The 24,560-nt window shown below is 35.2% G+C and overlaps 1 protein-coding gene across 1 annotated transcript in view; it reads left to right on the top strand.

The window, feature by feature from the left end:
* Window positions 1–24,560, top strand: part of RYR3 (ryanodine receptor 3) — a 265,038-nt gene that overhangs the window by 179,919 nt on the left and 60,559 nt on the right. Inside the window, exons 58-69 of the mRNA XM_074868153.1 lie at window positions 3,157–3,272; window positions 3,561–3,628; window positions 4,464–4,585; window positions 6,810–6,859; window positions 7,574–7,634; window positions 8,663–8,901; window positions 9,808–9,889; window positions 16,073–16,203; window positions 17,569–17,889; window positions 19,960–20,200; window positions 21,738–21,825; window positions 21,938–22,030. Coding sequence (XP_074724254.1) covers window positions 3,157–3,272; window positions 3,561–3,628; window positions 4,464–4,585; window positions 6,810–6,859; window positions 7,574–7,634; window positions 8,663–8,901; window positions 9,808–9,889; window positions 16,073–16,203; window positions 17,569–17,889; window positions 19,960–20,200; window positions 21,738–21,825; window positions 21,938–22,030 — 1,612 coding nt within the window. The remainder of the gene's footprint in view (window positions 1–3,156; window positions 3,273–3,560; window positions 3,629–4,463; window positions 4,586–6,809; window positions 6,860–7,573; window positions 7,635–8,662; window positions 8,902–9,807; window positions 9,890–16,072; window positions 16,204–17,568; window positions 17,890–19,959; window positions 20,201–21,737; window positions 21,826–21,937; window positions 22,031–24,560) is intronic.

Here is a 24,560-nt window from a genome sequence, read left to right as displayed (position 1 = left end):
ATATGTGCATATTTTAAGTATATATAAAATCTTTTGAAGTACTGGTTGCAGTGATCACATTTCCAGAATGTCATTCTTAAAAACTTTGAACTAATCATTAAAACATGGAAATTCTTTATAATTGGGAATGCATAGGCGGCACAGTGTGTGTGCTTTACATATACCATCTGTCTCTGTTTTGATTTTTGCTCCTCTTTCTTTGTTGATAACGCTTTTGAAGCACTTTTGGGTGTTTATGACATACAGATAAATATCTCTGGCCTTACTCAAGTGTATGTTAGAAATAACATGGTATTTTGTTAAGCGTCTTTAAACCTCTACAACTTCTTTTGATGTCACCTTTCTTATTTAACAGAACTATCAATGTCTTTCAATATTTAGGAAAGTACATGTAATCTTTTAGCAACCATGACTTACTATAAACACAGAAAGAGTATGTTTACAATGATCTCACTGAAAATACAGATACTTAGTTACCCTCTGTGGCAATAAGGCATCAGGAGATGCCTGTCAACCATACATAGCTGTTAATACATACCAAATAATTTGATTACACATGTGATATATCAGTTAATAGGAGGTCATAAAAGTATAAACTAGGACTCTTCAAATAATTTTTTTTTTCAAATGAAACTGTAAGATGGGAGGTTAGTCTTTTTATGTTTATGCGTCAAATGGGATTGGAATGTGTTCCTTGATTCCCTGGTTCTGTTCCCCCAGACTATAACCATTCCTCTTCTCTTACCCGTGTTCTGACATGGTCAAGAACATACATTTTAGTATTAGATGTTTTTATTGTTAAATTTTCTGCTGCATCAGCTTCCTCCCACAGAACTGCTTTTTTCCTTGGATTCACCTCTTAGCTGTTATTCAACTGTTAGTCTAATCTTCCATTTATTGTCCCTAATTTAGTCCTACGCCAGTGCTAAGGAATGTCAGGACAAATGATAATTTCCTCCATACCACAACAGTGAGTCCAGCAACTTTCCTGCTTTCTTGTTCGTTTCTTGCTTTTGCCTCAGTGCAACAAACTACCAGTTCCTCACTTCTTCCCTACTTCTGACACACTGTTTAACCCCTCTGTAGTCTCTGCATCTTCTCTAGCTATTTCTGGGTCCATCTAGGTCATTTTCTCTAACTGATAAAGGGAGAGTCTTCCTATCTACTACTGTTTGAAGAGTCTGTACAGAAGCAAATGAAGAAGCCATTATGAGTAATCAGAAGTTTCCCTTAATGTTACTCAGTTACTTCCATACTTTGCAAGTCAGTTAGATGTCCTGGGTGTAGGCCACCATCTATCAACTCTCAAATATAGTTTCGTCCTCTTAATGTGGGAATACAGGTACTATGAAGAATTTACAAACTAAACAAGTATACAAGAAAACCTCAAGGAAATGAAGAAGAAAGAATTAATGTAAAAACTTGTAAACTTGTAAAAACAAATATGTTTGAAAACATAATAAATTAAAAATCTATAGAGTTCTGTGACTTCAAAAAGAAAAAGAAAAAAATCCCTGTTCACATCCTGGATGATGAGAGAGAATGCATCCTTAGTAATTTTGTGGAATGAACCCTTACCAATAAATTAGCGAGTTTGGCTGCCTTTCAGAGGAACTTTGATGGGCTGGAGAAATGGGTTGACAGAATTTGTGTGAAGTTGAGCAAAGGTAAATGCAGTATCCTATACCTGGGATGGAGTAACCCCTGGAATAGGGAAATTGAGCCTGACAGCATCTGTGCAGAAAAAGCACTTTGAATTCTGCAACTTGAACATGAAACAGGAGTGTGTCCTTGTGATGATGAAGACTGACTGCATACTAGGCTGCATTAGTAACTGTGGTCTGCAGGTTGAGGGGAGTGATTTTTTTTTTTTTTTTTTTTTCCATTTTGTGATTATGAGACTGTATCAGGAGTATGTTTTCCAGTTTTGCTTCACTAAGGAAGACATTGACAAAAGAGTTAATCAAGTGGAGGGCCACCAAGATGATTTGGGAATTGGCATGCATGTCATGCCAGAAGAGCTCTGAGGAGAGGCTAGATTTTTTCAGTACTAAACCAGAAGCCTACAATGGAATTTTACCACTGTCTTCAACTACTTAATGCAAGGATATAGAGAAGATGAGATCAAACACTATCTCATCAAAAGTAACAAGTTGTTGGAAGGGAAATTCCAGTGAGATATATGAAAATATTTCACCCTTATTTTTCCACAGTGAGGGTGGTCAAACATTTTAGTAGCTCTCCAGAGTCACTATGAGATTTTGATCCTTGAAGATACTCAGTAAGTACACTACTGGACAAGGTTCTGAGCAACCTGATCTAACTTTGGATTTAGCTTTGCTTTGAAATGGGACTTGGATCAGATGACTTTCACAGGTTTCTTACAACCTAAATTTTTCTGTGATCCTAAAGAATTTTAGAATTTTAGTGAGGTAGGTTTCATTTCTAGCTAAAATAAAATCTAATATTTTCAATCGAGGCACAGCCAGCCACACATATTTTTATTCTTCTTTAATATCTTGCATGCACTAGTCATGATTTAGGTCATGGATTTATCTCAAAGAATAAATAATACATGCCTCTTTAAAAAGTATTGCATACTGTTCACATTTTTCAAATACTTTGAATAGTATAGTAGTTTGTTACTTGCATTTAGGTTTTCATTGAGTAGCTTAAGTCATTTTCACTTCAGTCTTCCATAAAATTCAAGGACAAAAATGAAATTTAATAGTGAATAATGAAATGAAGTGTAGTACTTAGACTGATTTTGTAAAGCTGTAATTGCTGACTTCCTAAACGTTTGGCAGTTTATTCTGCCAGCTGTAGAACTTGAGTGGCCAATGCACTGTTTCATTACTCAAATGTATCATGGCTTCATTTGTGCAATAAGATAGCTCTCTGAAGTTCTTAACCTAAAATACATATGTTTTGAATACTTTAGTCCAAAGTTATTATACCCGTTAGAGAAACATGAACTGATTTTTAACAATTGTTCCTATGTAATTGATAACTAAGAGTTGCTATGGAAGGCCATTTTGTCCTTCTTATGAAAATTTACCATAATTAATAGATAATAAGGAATGGAATACTTCATAGTACTGTCAGCATTTGTACTACTGTCATCAGTGCTATTTATCTTAATGCTTTCTAAAACAGGGGTCTGAATGACATGGAGTTGGATGCTTCATCCATGGAAAAGAGGTTTGCCTTTAAGTTTCTGAAGAAAATTTTAAAATATGTTGATTCTGCTCAAGAGTTTATTGCGCATTTAGGTAAGCTGCAGATTTTGTTTTAAAAAATAATTAAAACTGTTGATATTTAAATACTTGAATGTATGTTTAAATTTGTAGTGACCACTATTTTATTGCATTTAAGAAACTTAAATTCTGTCTTTTAATTTGCAGATTGAATTCTTGGACATCTGTAACTAGCTAAACTGTTTCTGCTGTTTTATTTGTATTTCAGCGAAACTAAGTTTGCAAGGCTATATCAAAGAGCTATTGTGTTATTTATTATTAGACAACTTCTTATTCGTGTCTGCCTTGATTGTATCCTTGCAGAAGCCATTGTAACCAGTGGAAAAACTGAAAAATCTCCACACGACCAAGAAATAAAATTCTTTGCCAAAGTGAGTGATTTAGTATTTCAAGTAATGTACATATACATTCCATTACACAGAACACGGAAATTTGTAATGTTAGACTGCTTTTCAGGTAAAAGAAATATATCTTTCCCATTGTTTTCATGGTAAGTAATCAGTTAAATGTTGTGAACAAATATTTCAAAATATCTTCCAATATATTTCAATATACTTCCTGGATACAAAGATTTCAAAATATTTCAATATATCTGCTTCTACGTGAGAAGGAACATAGAAATTAAAAGGCAGCTTATTTATTACATGAAATTAAATCCTCTTGCTGAACATATACATTATTTCTGAAAATTTTTGCCTCGGTATATCACTGAAGTGCATAGTATCATTTAATTAACAGGAAGAAGTATTCCTGTGCATAGTAATGACATACACGTTTGTGTACCTAATAAGAAAAATTTTGTCAATAATCAGACTTGAAGTAAGGAACGTTTAGGTTTTAATTTAGAATCTTAAGGAAAAAAAAGCCCTCTCCTTTTATATCTGTACTGGACAGTTACGTAAATAGCGGAGAGGAAGAGTCCTCTTAGTTCAGTGATATATATCACTGTTGAATGTGAGAAGAGTAAGCCTGCAATATTAGATCCAAAATATATAGAACTGTGTAACTGTTTATTATTTACATAACTTTTAAGTAAAATTGTAAGACTTAAGGTTTTAATTTATATGACTTTGTGTCTGAAATGAGAAAATACAACCGTTGCAGAACTTCTAAAATTCTTTGAATGAACTTTGACCAATCAGAGCATTGTTGCTACATTTACCATTGTGCTCTGTGAAAAATACATTTTGTATCTGTATTTCTTAGGTTCTTTTACCATTAGTTGATCAGTACTTTACAAATCACTGCCTCTACTTCCTGTCTTCTCCAACAAAAACACTCAGTAGCAGTGGATATGCATCAAATAAGGAAAAGGAAATGGTAGCAAGGTAAGTAGAAAATTAAGATACACACAGGAGGGTTCTATATAGATAATTAAAGGTTTCTTCTTAGAATAAAGAGAAAGATAGTTCAAAAACTCACTTTCTTCAGATGGAAAGTGAATAGTTTATTCTGTATCAGAATGGCAGTGAGTGAATAGAATTCCTAATTTTAGTATTCTCTAATATATAATTAAAAAATTAAGTATATATATTAATGATATATATTACAATATATAATTGTGGATGATAACATCAAAAACATTAGTAAATGATTCTGCAAGCAATGGAACTAATAAAACTTAAGTTTCTACTGGGTTTGTGTTTCATTGTTGATGGAAGTTTCTGGTTGAAGCTTATCCCTATTAAATGGTCTCACATTTAAATTTTCAGATATCAAAAATGTGAAAATACCATGATGCACTGTTTTTGGTGGTAATTATGGATTCTTCCTTCTCTACAAAATTACTTCTGCCCCCTACACAAAAATTGCTAGATTTTGATAATATTTAGACATCTACTGTTTCAGATTTGGTTGGAATCAGCCATTTGACTCAAAGGTATTCTAGAAAACTCAATTAAAAAGAGACAGTTGCCTTTTAATTTATAATGTGTTGCCTTTATAAAAATATTAATTTCATTTTTCTGCATTTAGCATTGAAAAATTAATATCTAATTTGTTTTTAACTATGACTTTCATCTAATATTTTTGTTGCCAATTTTTTTCTCCCCTTCAATGTGTGCTGGCAGTTATTTTCTTTGGAAAATTTTGTATTGTAATCTTTCAAACTGTAATTTACTCTCATGCTTTCTGACTTTAACTGTCAGTTTCTCAAATTTCTTTTGCTGTCCTTCACTATGTTGACCAGAGTTGACTACTTTTTCCAAGAGTAGATATAAAATTTGAAAGTAACAATTACTTACTCATTGTTATATAAGATCCGGTCTGGCACTGAACTTTCTAGATTCCATTCTTCAGTTTATCTTCCAACATATTTTTGCATTTCTCTACATTATTATTACCTTTTTGTTTCCATCTTCTAGGTGGGTGGTCATCCTTATATAACAGTTGCCTTCAAGATGGACTGTTAAGTCCCTAAGATTCTGCTTTACTGAGCTTTCAGATATATGTGCAAGATAGTCCTCCAGTAGCTGGAGAAGTCAGCTCAGGTTCAGGAGGATGGAAGTTTCATTTAATTTCATTTCAATTTCATGCTTCCTCTCTGAATACTCCTATTACTTCCCTAAAGTCAGTCAGGTCAGTTTAATAAAGCTAGAAAGATGCTTACTAGGGTTGTACAAAACACCTTTACAAGGGCACATAAAGGAAGCTAGATGTCTAGCCTGCATATCTGTTATTATAAATTCAGAAATATCTTGTAATTCTTTCTCCATTCTTCATTGGGAAAAGTGACTATCAGTTATTATCCTCTTATAGGAAGTATAGTATTTTCTTACTATTGTGAGGATAAAAATGACAATCTGTTGTTAGAAAGAGACCATACCAATTCCTAAGGGTATATTTGCTTTGTTTTGTTATGTCCTAATTCCATTTGTAAAGTATAGCATAGATGCAAAACAAGTCCACATAGCTGTCTTTGTTTTTAAAAGTTAAAGTAGCTCCTCTAATCTTTAGAGAGTTGCTGATTTTTCCTTTCTCTTAATTATCCTATTATTCTAACAGATAGGTTAGATATGGAAGTTTCTGACATACTTGCGAGAAGCTCTTCTAGTCTGTATATATTTCAGGACTCATCAGCAGTGGCTAAACACAGATTTATTTATTTACAGAGGATATCTTTGCAAATTGTTTTGAATAGTATGAAGATTTGTAATGTTTGTTTCCTGCAGAGTGCCAAGTAAAGTACTAAAATGTTACTCGTTTTTTCTTGTTCTTACAAAAAAAATTTCTTATGCAGAAATATAGCCACAAAGAATGATTCGACCATATTATATGCAATTGTTGGAAACCATAGTAATCAAAAGAAAGTTTCACATTTCAAGTCATCTCTGAAATAGTGAAGCTTAGAAAATGAGAGAATTCAGAAGCTTCAAAAAGTTATTCTGCTTAATGCAGTTATTTGACTGACTGTTATAATGTATGATTGAAAATACCCTTTCCAGGAACTATGTTGTGTTTTCTCTTTCATATTCCTACTACTCTTTACCTCATATTCTGAATAAATCCTTAATCTTTGTCCTGTCTTGCTCTTTCTGTTCTTTTCTACTTCAGCCTGTTCTGCAAACTTGCTGCTCTTGTTAGACATAGGATCTCACTTTTTGGTAAGTTGTTAAGAAAGATCTTGATAAAGTTAAAAATATAAAGAATGTATTGCCATTGCTTCTATCTTACCTGAAGCTTTTCACAAGCTATAGGCAAAATTCTATAAAATGATGCATAAACTTCCAGTACACTTAGTAAGCAGAACATGGCTTCAGAACATGGCTCTGAAGCTAGCAGTTAATAGAATATGTAAAGTGATGGAGCAGGAAGAAATAGCAGCTTTTAGGATTTTCAGATTCCTTTAAAAAAATCTTAGGCCTTTGCAGTTACTTTTGGCTTTTCAAAAGTCATCTTACACTAATTATTTTGATTTCTGTCATCCAACTGTTGAATCCAATAGATTAATCGATTTCTCAATAGGCTAGGGGGATGTAGGGAAAAATAACATACCTTTTTCAAAGGTATTGGTAAGAAAATTATAAAATAAATGTAGGTACTACAAGATACAAAGTTCAGAGTACTGCAGAGTCAAGTGATGAAAATGAACTGTAAGTAGACACTAGTTATTCTTTTTAGTTCTTGTATGGAAATGGATTTAAGAAATTGAAAGTTAATTCTAGAACCAGACTTAACTCTCCCTCCAGTGACCTAAGGTGGGAGACTTATGTCATGTCTTGTTTAACCAGTGCATGCCCAATATGACATTTTGGATTATTAGATTATCCTACATTTTCTATACTATTGTGCTCTCAACAGTATCTCTTTCTAACCAGGTAGTGATTCTGCTACAATGGTGAACTGCCTGCATATCTTAGCTCAGTCCCTTGACACGCGGTAAGTTTGCAACATTTGTACCATATACAAACTACACAGGTCTTGCAAAGCTTTTCAAGAGCAGTTGCATTGTTTCTGTATTTTTTATTCTTTATTTGTAATTAATAATGTTAACAGTATCAATAATTCAGATATTGACCTCCATATCAACAGATTTAATCTAAAGGATTTCATCTACATTTTTCTGTTCAATTCCTGTCATTAAAATATTGAAAACTTTTGTCACCCCTTCCAAGGGCATCTGAAGACTTTATTGGGAAATATAAATGACACAAACCTTGGAACTGCAGTATTAATACCTGTAGATATTGAGACAGTTTAGTGCGTATTGGAAAATTTGGCATTAGAAGTATGCAGAATGTATTAATATATGGGCATAGTTATGTTTGCTAACTTCTACTGTTTACCTTTGAAATGCTTATGTAGATTAAAACACAGGCCAGCATTGTTTTCTAATTTGAGCTGTTTTCTGGCCTGGTTATGATATACAGCAGCCTGACAATGAGCTCATTGTGAATAACACCACTGGAAAGATTCATTAAAGGATTGGAGGACAGTGCAAAAAAATTAATGAATGGGACTGTGATGCTGGTATTGTAGTTGCATTTTCTAGATTTAGGGTGCTTTGAAGATAGGTAAGCATGTATCCTGACTGGCATACTTAGTGGATCTCATAAAAATATAGGGATTGAGTTATTTTTTTTGAGCGTATTGTACAGAGGAGCTGTCTCACCACCTGTGATGTTTGCTGAGAAGGCATTATCTTATTTGAAAACAGATCACAAAAACTGGAAAGACAAGACTGAGGAAGCAAGTTCTTTGTTTTTATTATTTTGTATGAAATACTCCAAGCTAATTGTTGATTATACTGCTATGTAGATGTAACATTCCTTTACAGTTCATAATGTAATCTTCACTGATACATGTGCGTATCTTCAAACACTGATAGAATTTAACATGTACATATATATCTATACAACTACTAAAGATCAATGCAAAGTTAATATTTTTCCCTTATTATTTTTCAGAACTGTTATGAAATCGGGATCTGAGCTTGTTAAAGCTGGTTTGCGTGCCTTTTTTGAAAATGCAGCTGAAGATCTGGAAAAAACTTCAGAAAATCTTAAACTTGGAAAGTTTACCCATTCACGAACACAAATCAAGGGTGTTTCACAGAATATCAATTATACTACAGTAGCATTGTTACCGATCTTGACATCAATTTTTGAACATATTTCACAATATCAGTTTGGAATTGATTTACTTTGTAAGTATTTTATTTTATTTTTGAAGTTTACTGTGTTATAATAATACAAATGCTTTTTAGTAATGATTGCATAAATTCAAAGGATGAAATTCTGTTTTCAGTATTTCTGGCATTAAATCTGAAATTAGCTGCATAGTACATAATTTCTATTGCATGTTTAAAAATCACAATCAGTAAGTTTCAAGTTAATTATGTACAATATTTCTCCAAACATTGAGAGAGAATTTCCCCTTAAGTGCTCTCTTACCGTGTAGATGAGACTAATTTCGTATAGAAAATTAAATTATGCTTATTTTTGCTACGTATTTTTACTCGTTAGATAAAGGAGACAACTCATTCTTAATTCCTTGTGGGTTTTTTCTTACATTTGAAAAAAACTTTAGTTCTTTTAATTTCAATTTTCCTTATTTTTAGCATCATTTAGTTTAAAATTACTGAAGGGCCTCCTTGAGATTCAGCATATGCTGTTCCAAAATTTTGTGTTCTTTGGGTGATCGCAGTTTCAAAGCAAAAGATAATTAAAAGATGTGAAAAGACGTTCTTTAAAAAGGTGGGGAGCCTTTAGGTGATGTTCCTAGAGGTTAGACACGGACTGATGTGGTTTAGCTTAAAATTGTACTCTGCAAATGTGTTAACCTGCACTATCTTATTAGCAGTAACCTGCTGGCCTCTTGGAATGACTGATGATCTGTTAGGTTGTAGAATGAATGTAGACAACAGACCAGGTATCAGAGAAATTGAAGATAAATAACACATGTGGAATATTGACAGCCTAGAATGTTCAGTGATATGTATGCTAAACAGTTTAGACACTATTTATCAGATTGCATAAAACAGATGTTTAATATTTGGGAAGTAGTCTTTAGTTGAATAAATATTGATAATCTCCTTCTCATTTTCCTCTAGTGGGTGATGTACAGGTTTCATGTTACAGAATTCTTTGTAGCCTCTATTCCCTTGGGACTGGGAAGAACATCTATGTTGAAAGGTATCGAGTGAAAAACTCAGCATGTAAAATTTTCTTTAGGAGTGTGTTGTTTAGGTAATAAAGCAGTTTGAATGAAAGGTGAATCTGAAACAGCATGAGCATGTTTAAAATATACTTTAGCTGGGATGTAGTTGCCTATATCTTAGAGTTTAATTCCAGTCAAAAAAATAACCAAGCCAAAAGTAAATAAAAGCAAACAACTCATCCTGCATATGTCAGTGTATCTGCAAGGAGTTTATTTTTTCCATAGGGAAAGCTACATTTTCCCATGGGTTGCCATTAAGGTTCTCAAAGTTTGGCTATTGCATGTTGCTGTGGTAAGTAGACTGAGTACTAAGTAGGCTGTGTCTGTCTCACACCTAAATCTATAAAGTTCTCAAAAACATTGTACTGAGCATAAAATCCTGAGCATATGTAGAGCATTCTGACAGCCTTTAACTCTACAAAGGAAACCACTTTACCAGTTACTTCTAGACCCCACTCCTTTTAAAATGCAATTCCTTTAAGCATCTAGTTGCTATGATATGTTCCAAGCCCTAGATTTTCGATCCTCTTCCATTAAGAGAGCCTCATATCCATATCTGCTACTTCAGAAAGGAGAACCCTGATTATCAGTCTATCACAAGACAAGAGCCAAAATAATCAACCCTTCCTTATGCTTCTGAAGGCTTTAGGTTAGGCACTTTTCATGATCTTTCTTTATAACGAAAAGTTTAAGATCCACAGGGCCTGAGAGGGAGACTAAACTGGAGGAAATACAACTCTGTAGTCTGGTTAGGAGAGGCTTTGCCAAGTATGAGGAATGCTGGTCTCCCTTCCTTCCAGTTTATTCAGTAATTTTTCCATGCAAAATGCAAGAACAGTGTGGTGGACAGACTGTCTCTTTCCTCCCGCTCTGCATGCATATACCTGTGTGTACTAGCTCTTTCTGGATTATGTCCACATTCAGTCATTTATACATCCATCACTAAATTACAAAGCTATGCTCTTTCATTCTTCTCCTTCTGGACTTGAAAATCTTAAATACTCTTTGGCACAGATCTGATAGGCAAAATAGGAAGTGCCTTACCCCTACCCTAACTAGCAGTCGGGGTCTTCTCACAAGAAATAAAAGGTGGTTGTGTTTGTATTGTCTTTCAATTCAGAATCACTCACAGCACAGGCCTCCACGTGATTGGCAAGAGCTGTAAGCACTGGACTGCCCAGAAATGGACTGCCCCTGGAATGGGCTGCCCAGGGCAGTGGTGGAGTCCCCATCCCTGGAGGTGTTTAAGAGTCAGGTTGACAGAGCGCTTAAGGATATGGTGGGGTTGGGAGCTGTCAGTGTTAGGTTAATGTTTGGACTAGGTGATCTTCAAGGTCTTTTCCAACCTAGATGATTCTGTGATTCTGTGGACAGTTACACTAAATGTTGATGTTAGCAGCATCTCCTTTTCCTACTGCAGTTGTTTTCTTAGAAGCTGTTGCACTTAAGGTGATGAATTAATTTGGTAAAAGATGAATCCCCTTGCATTCTAGCTGGTCCTCAGAGATTAGAGGGGCTAGGGGCAGCTGGATTTATCTCTTGATAGGTATGCCAATTAAGGCCATAACTACAGGCCTGACACCAGATGCACAAACAGCCTGTATGCTGTAGGTCCAGTTGCATTCAAGAGAAGCAGTCAGGTTCATGAATAGTATGGTTTATTCTTATGCAACATTTACAGATTCTTTAAGATTGCCTATGATAAATGCACAAATTGCAGGTTGGTTATATAGCACTACACACAAAAGAAAAATGATTGCAATTACACACACTTAATTCCTGTGTAATCACTTGGTGTAGCTGAGGACTCAAATCTTACCAAAAGGCGTCCCTTCTGGGGGGGGGCAGGGTGAGGAGCACAAACCCATCAATCTGTCCCTCCGATTTGGTGTCGGATTATCGTCCCTCCGAGTTAGATACAAACTCGGGATAGTATTTATCTAAGTACGTATGTGTGAGTGGGTGGGACTGTGGTCAAGCCATTATCTCTTGAGTAATGACACAGCACATTCCTTGGTGCAGGGGGTGCGCAGTTTTTTGTGGGAAAAGAGGGAGGATGAGAGACAAGGGTGGCAGACTACTGCAAATCTGTCCTTGAGATAAGTAAAAGAATGGGACCGTGCGGCCTCCACCTCGCTTCGCATTCCTCCTTGGCGCCACAGCAACACAAATCATTGGATCTCCATCCCGCCCTGTGTTTGTTCGGGGCACCATGTGTGAAGGAAATGTGTGTTTTACAGATTTTTTCACTGTTTTGCTTTTCCCACACTTCCAACATAAGGGAAGAGTGATCAGATCAGGTATATCTGAGGAAATTAATTAGTCTTCTAAGGCTGTGTGGTTTCCAACTGTGGATTTCATTTAGTTTGGTTTTCACTAGACTCACTCAGGCTCTTAAATTAAGGCTGTAGGCAGACGTCAGTGTCTAGGTGGGAGGTAGGATTTCAAACACACTGTTCAATATTTCAACAAAACTTAGAAGTGAATGATTGAGGTGACTTGAAGTTATTCAAGTTAAACAATGTTCATATTTAGGATCAAAGTGCAGTTTTTCTCCTAGTGAATTTTGGCAGAGACATTAAGAAGTTTTACCTTCTACTGCAGGATGAGTCATAGTTCACTTTTTATAGGCCAATATCACTTTTCATGGCTGAAATAGTTGAGCTGATTCTACAAGATTTCTGGCTGCTGGGGTCAGGACTAATACTAAGCTGGATTGCTGCTGCTTTGTTGTGACACACTTCCATTTTGTACAAAGAGTGTTTAGCTTGTTTAGGAGATTGGAAATGATTCTGATTTCTCTGTGGACCCTTCTTCTTTAAATGTCTCTGTGGTTTGTAAATGTTGAGGGCTGGATACAAAATGCAGTAGTCTTTGACCACTTTGAGCCCTAATGCTCTACTGGCAAGTGTACTATTATTGCTGTAGGTATTCTGACTATGAATTCCTACCCACTACCCATTTCTTTTCATTCACTGCATCAGGAATTTAGGTCCTGAATTTGGTGTTGAAAGCTCCCTTTTCATACCCAGTACCCAAAAGTTGTATGTCCCTTTATGGTGTCTTGGTCTTTTCATGGTTAGTTTATAGAAACATATTTCCAAAGGATTTTTAGCACAAATGATGAAATTGTATGTCTTATTACTGGTACAGATATTTCTTAACTTCTACAGAAGTTAAGAAATTATAGCATATATTTTTTTTATGTATGTAGTTAAATATGACAAAATTACCTGCTGTATTCAGTCATGCATACATATCCAGATTGTTCAGTGTAAGACTTCAATTTGACCTATTTAAGGCTTCTCGAAATGAAGACTGCCAAAGATGCAAGAAAGTCTGTTATAACAATGGCATAATAGGAAATGCTTCTTCATGACTACCATCAGTTGGTGGTCTTTTATCTTGCTTTCATTTTTCAAAGTCTAGATTGATTTGATTACATTTGAAGTGTTTTCCACTTCCTCCAAGACTTTGCACATCAGCCTCTGACAGGACTTTCTCATTCTTTGGGGTGAATGTTTCCAGTTAGTCGACATCCTAACATAGTTTGTCTAAAGGGTTAATTTGGCTTTCTTTACATTTTACTCCATTAATTCTATTGAACCACTCAGTTCACTGAGTGATTATCTTACATGATTTGCTTTTTATGTCAGTGACTATCTGCTCTGAAATTCTTTTTATCTTTTCTAATTTGTGTCCTGCAAAATTATAGGCTTTTCCTTGGTTTGTCATATTTAGGACTTCCACATGACAGAAAATATCTGTGTACTTAGAGTAATTTTCTCAGCATTGTTGTATAGTTGTTCACCTTCTCTTTTTTCAGCTTCTTGGTATCCTCCTTCATATAGAAAGATGGGTATGCATTATGACATTGTCATGCATGTGATGTTAGTCTTTTCAAATTACTTTTTAATATGCGTTTGTGTGCATACATATGTACACACACCAAGTTTTTCCTTCTTGATCAAACAGAAGGCAAAGATGTAATAAAATTTCCATTTTAGGAAAATTTATGAAATCTATATATATAATATTGCATCTTTCATTACAATTTAAATTGGAAAAAGAATATTGCTGTGCTCTAAAATATAGTAGGAATTCTAACATTATCAAGAATTTGGTTTTTAGTGAAGCGTTCTGTGGTTGCTATCTGTGATACTAATGCATCATATATTTTGTTGCAAAATGTACAGTCAGAACATAAGGAAAATGACAGAGATATATAGATGGAGCACATAGTTTCTTTTTAATTTTGTGGTAATTGATTTCTGCATTTTCCATTTCTTTGATGGTAGTAAACCAACAGGAAACTGTAGTAATCCTGTACAGAGAACGAATGAGCATTCACCTTGAAATAGTCATGTTATGCGAATCATGTTACATGAAATACCCAAGTGAACAAAAATCCTTTTTTATAATGTTTTTCAATTTTGTAAGGCCATTGCTTTTGCCAATTTCTTTTGTTTCTTCTGCAACAAAAGAAGTTGGAGGGTATATAGTTGCATATCTCTTCACATTCCAGCATGGTTGTGAAATAAAAATTGACATAGCAGTTGAAGATGAGGTAGTAGGTGGGTCACATCTCTGACTTTAGGTCATATAATGAGGAAGGCTGTGTTGACACGAAGGAATCTTAAAAAGACTGTTGTTATTCCTGGAAGTTGAACAATCATAGCATCATAGAATGGTTTGGGTTGGAAGGGACCTTTAAAGGTCATCTAGTCCAACCCAACTGCAATGAGCAGGGACATCTTCAACTAGATCAGGTTGCTCAAAGCCCCGTCCAACCTGACCCTGAATGTTTCCAGGGATGAGGCATTTACCACCTCTCTGGGCAACCTGTTCCAGTGTTTCACCACCCTCATTGTAAAAAACCTCTTCCTTATATCTAGTCTAAATCTACCCTCTTTTAGTTTAAAACCATTACCCCTTCTCCTGTTGCTACAGGCCCTGCTAAAAAGTCTGTCTCTGTCTTTCTTATAAGCCCCCTTTAAGTACTGAAAGGCCACGATACGGATTCCCCGGAGCTTTCTGTTCTCCAGGCTGAACAACCCCAACTCTCTCAGCCCTTATTCACAGGTTCCTATGATCATTTTTGTGGCCCTCCTCTGGACCCACTCCAACGGGTCCATGCCTATTCCAAAAAAACCATGGAGCTTCAAAGGATGGAAGGTGTGTGCTGTCTTTATCCAATCTGTATGTCAAGTGTAACAAAATCTGTAAGGCATCTTTTATATAAACAGTGCTTCAGAACTTCAGAAGAGTACCTTAGCTTTAGTTTTAAGCCAGTGTGAGTCTGGTCTTATGCTGAAAAGGACTGTCTCAGAATCTCTTGCACCTTCATGCATACATTTCCACCCCTTTCTTTTTTTCTGGAAAATAATGTTTATGCAGCCAGATGATGAGCATGTTTTGTCGCTGTTGCTTTGGCTTGATTAGTTTTGGTTTTATGGTGAGGTTTATTTTTAGCTGGACCAGTTATTTCATCCAGTTTATCAAGATGCTGTCTGAGTTCTAGTGCTAGCACAGAACAGACAAATAGGAACATGGGAAGGTTGCTGGGGGTAATGCAATATTGCCCCTTTCAGAACAGCCACACAGAAAGCCATAAAGTCAGGAAATCAATCTTCGATAAGTAGCAATAGTCTTTCTCATCATTTGACTATGTAAATGGTGTGATGTGTGAAGCAAAAGAAATATATATATGTATACACGTGCAGCAAAGAAGTGAAATCTTGAAAAAGGGTATGACTGCCAAAACAAATTCCTATTGATTATATACATTTGCTCTTTGTTTAAGCAAACCAAAGGTATAATAAGAATATGCAGTTACTAATCTATTCTTTGTGCATATTCTAGACATGTTTTCTATAGCTTGTAGTCACACAGTGGCACTGTGGAGCAATTTGCATTTAATATACAATACTTGGTGAAGTTTGTTTTTTCTTAAAAACTGTGTTTCCTATACCGCTCTAATTTCCAACAGTTTTGTTCATGTGAGAAATAACAGTTTTTCAGAATAGTTGTTCCTAATGTTTTAAAAAGATAAACTAAATCAGCAATAAATGTTAATTCTACTTTATAATGCATGTTAGACATTGAAAGCCTAGTGAAAGACTTTTCCTCTTAGGTAACTCTTAGTGTCTCTCATACAGGCAGCGTCCCGCACTTGGTGAGTGCTTAGCCTCTCTTGCAGCAGCCATTCCAGTAGCATTCCTTGAACCTTCTCTCAACCATTACAACCCATTATCTGTCTTCAACACAAAAAGTGCAAGAGAAAGAGCAAGTAAGTAGTGTTCCTCGTGGGGGGGGGGGGGGGGGGGGGAAGTGTTTGCTCCTCTCCAGATAATAGTAATAGAAAGAAATTGTAATAATGAATAAAAGCCAAACGTACGCCTCAGTAGAGAACTCCTACTATTGCTCTTTTATTACTTGTCATGTTAGCCTTGCACTTTGTTGAGACTGTGTTAACATTGCTCCCTTTCTCCTAGGATATTTGGATATTTTTCTGAACATGATGTTTGAATTCTTTTCTTAAACTGCATATTGTAGTATTTGAAGCTTAGTTGAAAATCTTACCTACATTACAAAAATTTTTAGAAAATTGTACAGTTGTGTTCTTACTAGCAACATGCAAGAGGTTTAATATCTTATTTATGTGAACAGGAAAATTATCTATTTTTTTTTTTTATGTTACTGGTACTCCAATGCAGTTTGGTATAGGGAACTCCTGACAGAATATGACTTTGATTCCATGAAAACTTAATCAAATGAGCATGAGTCCTACATAAATTTTCTTTGTTTGCTTCTCTCCCAACTTACTCTTGATGGACCCTCATATCTTAAAGTATTTCAGTATTTTCCTTGTTAATCCATGTAAGAGTCATTACCTGACAAAATCATTTTCCTCTAAACAAAAAAAAAAAAAAGTAGGTAGATTGACTCCATATGCTTCATAACGGTTTTCCCATCTAAAATCAGTTATGGAAAAGCTTGGACTAGCCCTTCCTTCCTGTCAGCTCTACTTTATAGAAGCAGCACTGGTGGAAGAAAAATTTTGCTAGAGTGACTGGAACTAGATTATGATAGGTTGTTAATTGCTGAATAAGTACCCTTCAGTTTCTAATACAAGCATCTGACAACTGGAATTCTTTCCTGGCATTTTTGTTATGAGATAGATGTGCAGAGTTCATGAACTGGATACAGTTTAATTTTAATCTCAGCCATAGTTTTGAGCTGTTTGTTTCCTTTTCTCTGAGGTGGATTTAATCTTTTGCGAATTGACATGAGTTGTGAATGGTTATGGAAACAATGGCTAGAGTTTATCCAATATTTATATAAGCTCTCAGTTCTACACTTTTACATAGCTGGGCTGTTCACCAGATAATTGCAGGACACCTTATGGTAAAACCATAGCTTTATGGCAGCTATTGTCTACATCAGCGCTATATGCACATCATCAGAAACACATAATTTATGAGATGAGACCTATATACCCCAAAGTCTTACTACAGTTATGTCTGCCCAAGTCAGTGACAAGGAAAAACGTGAGTGACAATGTTATTTGTAGTTAGGGCTTAAACATAGATGAACATACGTGTTCTCTTTTATTTTGTTAATTAATCTTTTGCTCTTCTGCCTTTACTTGCAGTTTTAGGTATGCCTGATACAGTAGAAGAGATGTGTCCAGAGATCCCTCAGTTGGATGGACTAATAAAGGAAATTAATGATTTAGCAGAGTCTGGAGCAAGGTATACTGAAATGCCTCATGTAATTGAAGTTATCTTACCCATGCTATGCAACTATTTGTCCTACTGGTGGGAAAGAGGGACTGAGAGTGTTCCTCAAAGTACTGGGCTTTGCTGTACAATGATAACATCTGAGCATCTGAGCATCATTCTTGGAAACATTCTGAAAATCATTAACAACAATCTGGGAATAGATGAAGCATCTTGGATGAAAAGAATTGCAGGTACTGTAAATATTTTTAAAGAGTAATTGTACCTAATAATATTTAATTACTTTTCTACACTTTACCATATTACCAAGTGATATAATAATAATAAATTGAAATTAAAAGCAGCAGGAGAGAAAAATAAAAAGTAGATAAGTAACAAAAAGGTAAAGATATTTTGATTTTTTATTATTATTTTTTATGCATGCATTGTAGCATCACTGTAAGCACAGAGCTTTCTGTACAACGTAATGAATTTTGAAAATCTTACCTTCTCTATGCACTGTATAAGAGCCTTTGCATTTAATTTGGAGTTGTGAATTCCACTGATTTTCAAGACACCCACAAACTTAGTATTGCAGTAGAGAGTATAAATCCTGTGAATTCTTTTCATGAAATATCAGGACAAAAGAGAAAGAAAGTGTATATGGTGAAATAATTCCAGGAGTAACCCAAGTTCAGAATTGGTTGCTTTGCCTGAGTAACTGCGCCAGCTATTAAATGAGCAGGCAGATTTCTCAAAATGTCCTGTAACATTTAGTAGCTAGCTAGCTAAAGAAATTTACTGCTGTGGTTTAACCCTAGCCAGCAACTAAGCCCCACCTATCCACTCGCTCACTCCCTGTCCAGTGGGATGGGGGAGAGAATCAAAAGAATAAAAGAGAGTAAACTCATGGGTTGAAATAAAGACAGTTTAATAGGTAAAGCAAAACAAGGAATTCATTCACCACTTCCCATTGGCAGGCAGGTGCTCAGCTATCTCCAGGAAGGCACGGCTCTGTCATGTGTAACGGTTACTTGAGAAGACAAATGCCATCACTCCAAATGCCCGCCCCCCTTCCTCCTTCTTCCCGCAGCTGTATATGCTGAGCATGACATCATATGGTCTGGGATATCCCTTGGGTCAGTTGGGGTCAGCTGTCCTGGCTGTGTCCCATCCCAACTCCCTGTGCGCCCCCAGCCTACTCACTGGTAGGGTGAGGTGAGAAGCAGAAAAGCCTTGACTCTGTGTAAGCACAGCTCAGCAGTAACAAAACCATCCCTGTATTATCAACACTGTCTCCAGCACAAATCCAGAACATAGCCCCATACTAGCTACTGTGAAGAAAATTAACTATCCCAGCCAAAATCAGTACAACTGTATTCAAATTTTATCATTCATCTTAAAAAGTGTAAGAGTATAATATGCAATAAGTTGTCAAGAAAATCATAGATTCATAGAATCATAGAACAGTTTGGGTTGGAAGGGACCTTAAAGATCATCTAGTTGCAACCCCCCTGCCATGGGCAGGGACACCTTCCACTAGACCAGGTTGCTCAAAGCCCCGTCCAGCGTGGACTTGAACACTTTCAGGGAGGGGACAGCCACAGCTTCTCTGGGCAACCTGTGCCAGTGCCTCACCACCCTCACAATACAGAATTTCTTCCTTATATCTAATCTAAATCTACCCTCTTTCAGTTTAAAACTGTTGCTTAATTGTAGAGACTGTTGAGTTAATTGTAGAGACCACTGCTTGCAGTTTCATAGTGACTGCTTATCTATGTAGGAAGATAATGTACTAGTGTGGTTCTTGCAAGGATTTTTGACACAGGTGATCTGCTTTTTATTATTAATGCTTGTACAAAATAGATCTATGATCTTGAATTAGTCATTCATTCTTTGCATTTTAGTTTGTCCAAGGCAAAAGAGGTAAAGGAATTCTTCCAGAACACTGTCTTCTGACCATATTCTGACACTGTATACAAAAAACCACACAAAAAAAACCCCCAACGGTATTTTTATGAGAACTTTGTGTCTCAGTCCCTACTTTGTTTAGCTTCTAAGTTAGAGACATGTGACTTGCCAAAATCATGGTAGTTTAATTGACATAAAATCGAAATACTTATAATCTCAATTCCCTAGCTTTTAATATCTCAATACACAGTTGTTACAAAGCTATATTCATGATTTTGTTAATAATTTTATGATGTTCCAGAAATATGTGAAGCACTATGACCTATATGTTTTCTAGAACTGCAGAGTTCTTATTAAGATAAAAACTATCAATTATGCATTAATCATAGGATTATTTATACTTTTATTTATAGTTTATGCTCAACCCATCATCAGCAAAGCCAGGCCTGATCTGCTCAAAACTCACTTTATTCCAACACTGGAGAAATTAAAGAAGAAGGCTATAAAGATTGTGGTGGAAGAGGAGCAACTGAGAGCAGATAGTAAAACTGACACCCAAGAAGCTGAGCTACTCATTCTTGATGAGTTTGCTGTTCTTTGTAGAGACCTTTATGCCTTCTATCCAATGTTGATACGTTATGTAGACAACAACAGGTAAATAAAAACTAATACTTGAACTCATATTTATTAGTTAGTGTGCTGGAGTCCACAATCAGATAATCAGAAAGAACACAATGCATTTAATGTTATGCTGAGATTCAGATCCTGCGTATTTTAAGTTTCTTAACTTACAGAATGATATACCTTGAATTCACGCCTTTTTCTCACATGCATTTGGCTTATTTGGTTGTACTGTAACTGCGCTATTATCATTGAGAATGCATATCCCAAGCAGACTTGTGCTACCACAGCCCAATGACATTACAAATGCATATGCCTTACAAAAATTTAAAAAATGGCTAAACCCCTTAACTGCTAATGAAGGGCTGAAAAACTATTTTGCCTCAGTTGAATCATTCTATTTGTAGATGATACCACAAAGATGTTAATCATTTGTGTTGGTTTTTCTAAGACAAATAAAAAGTGTTTGGACAACGTTGTATTGCCTTTGGAATCACCAGTTTTTCTCCTCAACCATTTAATGAAGGATTATTCTGTGCTTACACTTTCCCTTTCATTTGTCCCAGAATGTGACCCCAAGATGCTCTTCAGAAGAGCATCTAAAGTATCTCTAGTATCTCAGCATCTACAGTATCTTAATCCTATCCTTAATAACATTGTTCTGTATGCAATCATTGTCTACTTATATTTTTTAGTCACTAGTACATATTGGGCTAGTTAGGAGCATTTTCATTGCGTGCATGATCATTTATGCTGTGAACTAATTTACACTGAGAATTATTTGCTTTTTCTAGATGAACTCAAGGCTTTACTATGTCAGACCTTGTTGGCAAGGAAACATTTTAAATTTTTAAAAAACACAGATTTAACTGGGCTGTGGAGAAATCCAACTAGAAAGACAGAGTTAATGAGCATAAGTTACAACATAATAATTCTTTCCATGTCTGCTGTCAGATGCCCACTTTATGTATGGTCATATTAATGCATTTTAATTTAGAGATGTTTACAGGGGCTGCATTTGTTAGTTCATTTCCCCAAGTTTTCTGAGCATCCTTATGTAGATGGACCCAGACTGAAGTTGTATTAGTTCCTGGACTACAAAAATAAACCAACTGAAGCAGTCCTTACAGCTCTACCCACTCATTGATTTCCCTATACTCTTCCTCCTTTCTCCATTATAGTGTTTTCTTTTGGATCAGCACAAAATTTTCATAACAAAGTTTTATTAGGGGGGAAAAATAAAAAGAAGATAAATACTTGGAGAAAGAGAGAGAGAGAGTGTTCTACTTTTCAGTCAAGTCTGTTTTCTAGTCTGGTTCACAGAATAGGCACAAAAATATGTGTTGGCAGCATGGGCAGGAGGAGCAGGCAGCAATAAGTAGCCAAGAATGGAGATGAGTTAAGCGGCCATGAAAAATGGTCTCTCTAACTATGGCCATGGAAAATTGAAGTGATTCTCATAAATTGCAAGACTGACCATCCAAATGTAACCTGATCCCTTAGAGATTGTTATATTCAGTTGTCTTATTTAAAATGTCTTATTTTAAATTTCTCTTGTTTTTGTAATTAGAGCCAATTGGCTGAAGAAACCAGACGCAGATTCTGATGAACTCTTTCGAATGGTAGCTGAAGTTTTTATCCTGTGGTGTAAATCACATGTAAGATAAGATGCATAATTTTTCTTCCATTTCAGTCTGTCTTTAAATATAAACATGGTACATGTGGATGAATGAAACTTCTGGTGATTTTTTTTTTTCTTTTCATCTTTAGAATTTCAAAAGAGAAGAACAAAATTTTGTGATTCAGAACGAAATCAACAATTTAGCATTTTTAACAGGAGACACCAAGAGCAAGATGTCTAAAGTAAGTTAATAAAAATTTGTGGATCAGTTAAATCTTCAGCATGTGCTTAGTGTGCTGTAAGAAGGCTCTGAAAATCTACTCAGATTGCAGCTGTTGTGCTGGTAGGAAAAACAAAACCTTGGTGGTAGACATGACAACTACTATGCAAAGTACAGGCTATGTACCTTAGAGTTATTTATTAAATGTCTGCTAAGTAGTCAAAGACACAAGATTTAAAGTAAAGGTCTTGATTTGAAAAAGATACATGTATAAGAGAAAATGGGTTGTAATATATAATATGGGTTGTTGATCTTTCACAAAAAAAGAAAACAGGTAGACTATTTTATAAAAGCAAGTGAAGAAACATTGGTTGCCTAATCTTTTTCTTGTGAATGTCAGTATTGTTCTGTCAGTTCTGATGGAAGAATGCTGTCTTTGCATATACCTCTTTATTCATACATATAGTGTGCCACAGGTGCACTGTTTTTCTTGTTTCTTATTAATGACCACATTAATTTCTTTTTTGCTCATTTTCAATATGACAAGATGCTGACATGATGGCTGGAAAGTGCATTTGTTACCTGTATAATAGAGAAAATGCATGTTGTCAAGGTAAAAAATGCCTCTTTGACATTAGCTGAGGAAGATTGCCTTACTCAACTAAAGCCAGCTGAAGTCTAATTCCAAATTAGTGTTGGTAAATGTAGCAAAGAACTCTTTGTTTTATTCATATTTGTAACATGTTTGGAGTAATCCTATTTTGAAAGTGTTCCAAAGAAGTGGTGGAGTTTATTGTTCTGTATTTGACTATATTTTGAATGTCTGTAACCTAGCTACTGTAAGTCCATCTTTAGACAATAGAGTCAGATAAAATGTGCCATTACATTTCCTAATTATTTTAAAAAATGTTTGCTTCTTTTCTGTTTTAAGTTCTGAAACTTGGTTAAGACAAACCCTGATATTGGAAAGTTTACAGCAAAAATAACAGATTTTCTGCTCATCATTAGTTCATGACTGACACTAAACAGCAATTCAACTATATAGGCAATTCCATATTTTGAGAAAAGGAAAATTTATAACATGATTCCTTGTTTTCAAGATGCAGCTAATTGAAACTGTGTGATAGAATAGAAATGTTTGTATTCTTCTCATTAGCAAGACGAATAGTGGGCACAGTCCAGGCTATTTGATGATCAGTTGCACAATAACAGAGTCTAACATGTAGCTCTGTACTTTTATGATATGGCAATCACTACACATACATTTAATACGTATACTTCAATATTATGCATTAGAATTGGCCTGAGGAGCCAAGAATTAGGTGTACTTTTTTTAAAACATGACAGATTAGAATCAGGTGATTCATATTTAGTCTAAATTGTGTCTCACTGCAGTATTGATAATAGGATAATATGATGTAAACTGTTAGTGACATATTTTAGTCAGTCTGGCATGACAGGAATGACAAAACAAATCTTTACAAAATAAAGAATATGTATCCCACATACTGCTCCATTTTGAATAAAATCACAGGAATTTAACATCAAGAATCTATATGACCCAAATTTGTAAGAGTTTGCTTTTGAGATTACATTCTCAAATGCCTGTTGTGTATATTGAAACATACAGATATATTATGTATAAATATGTAAATGCGCTATTTTTCACATGGGTATACAGTACAGGGAGATTATTTTTTTATATGCGTATAATTTTTTTGTAAACATTAATATCAAATCATAGCGTTCAGGGACACTGTGCATGGTTATTGCTAATATAGGAAGAAATAAAAGATCATAATGTTCATGATTTAATATTTTATTAATATGGTACCATGACTGCAGGAGTGATTGAAGAACAGTTGATCATTTAGGTAGGCATTTGTTTCATGAGTTAAATACCATGATACAGTACATAAGGCATCTTTTAAAGTGTTGTATTGGTTTTCTATATATGGTTTCTAAGCAGGAAATGGATAACATTTCCTAATACATAATGTAAATGCCCCAAAACCAGTGCATTCATTAAAGCATGCATTTAGATCTGAATATATTTTTTTTTTTTAAGTCTGCATAGTTTAGAATAAAAAAGAAATTCTCTAAGTAACTGAATTTCAGGGCTTCTTACAAGGTTTGATACTAATTTATATCCTCAGAGAATAATCAGTAGAGGACATTCTGTTAAGGAACATGATTTTTATCATTTTTGATTTAATATTAACACTCAGGTCAGGAAGTAGTACGTTAACAGAATAATTAGCACTTTCCTCTTCATCACCAGTTCCTCTTTATTCACATTTTTAGTGGAAGCAATCATATCCTGTATTTATCAAGCATGAGAATGTGAATATGAACATTGGCTATTAACAGTTGGCCCAAGACAGAACAGTTTGGTGTCTCTTAAAGCAGTAAGGCCCATGCTGATCTCAGACTGCTTTAGACAACTGTCTGTCTTACAACATATACTTCGTATTTTTCCTAATATACAAGATACTGTGATAGTACTAGTGTGTAAGGTATGGAAGGTCCTGTATCTTTACATGCCATATGCA

This window comes from Strix uralensis, chromosome 4 (genome assembly GCF_047716275.1).
Source record: "Strix uralensis isolate ZFMK-TIS-50842 chromosome 4, bStrUra1, whole genome shotgun sequence".
NCBI classification, from domain to species: domain Eukaryota; kingdom Metazoa; phylum Chordata; class Aves; order Strigiformes; family Strigidae; genus Strix; species Strix uralensis.
The sequence above is the reverse complement of the archived record's forward strand: the minus strand, read 5'-3'. Positions and strand labels throughout refer to the sequence as shown.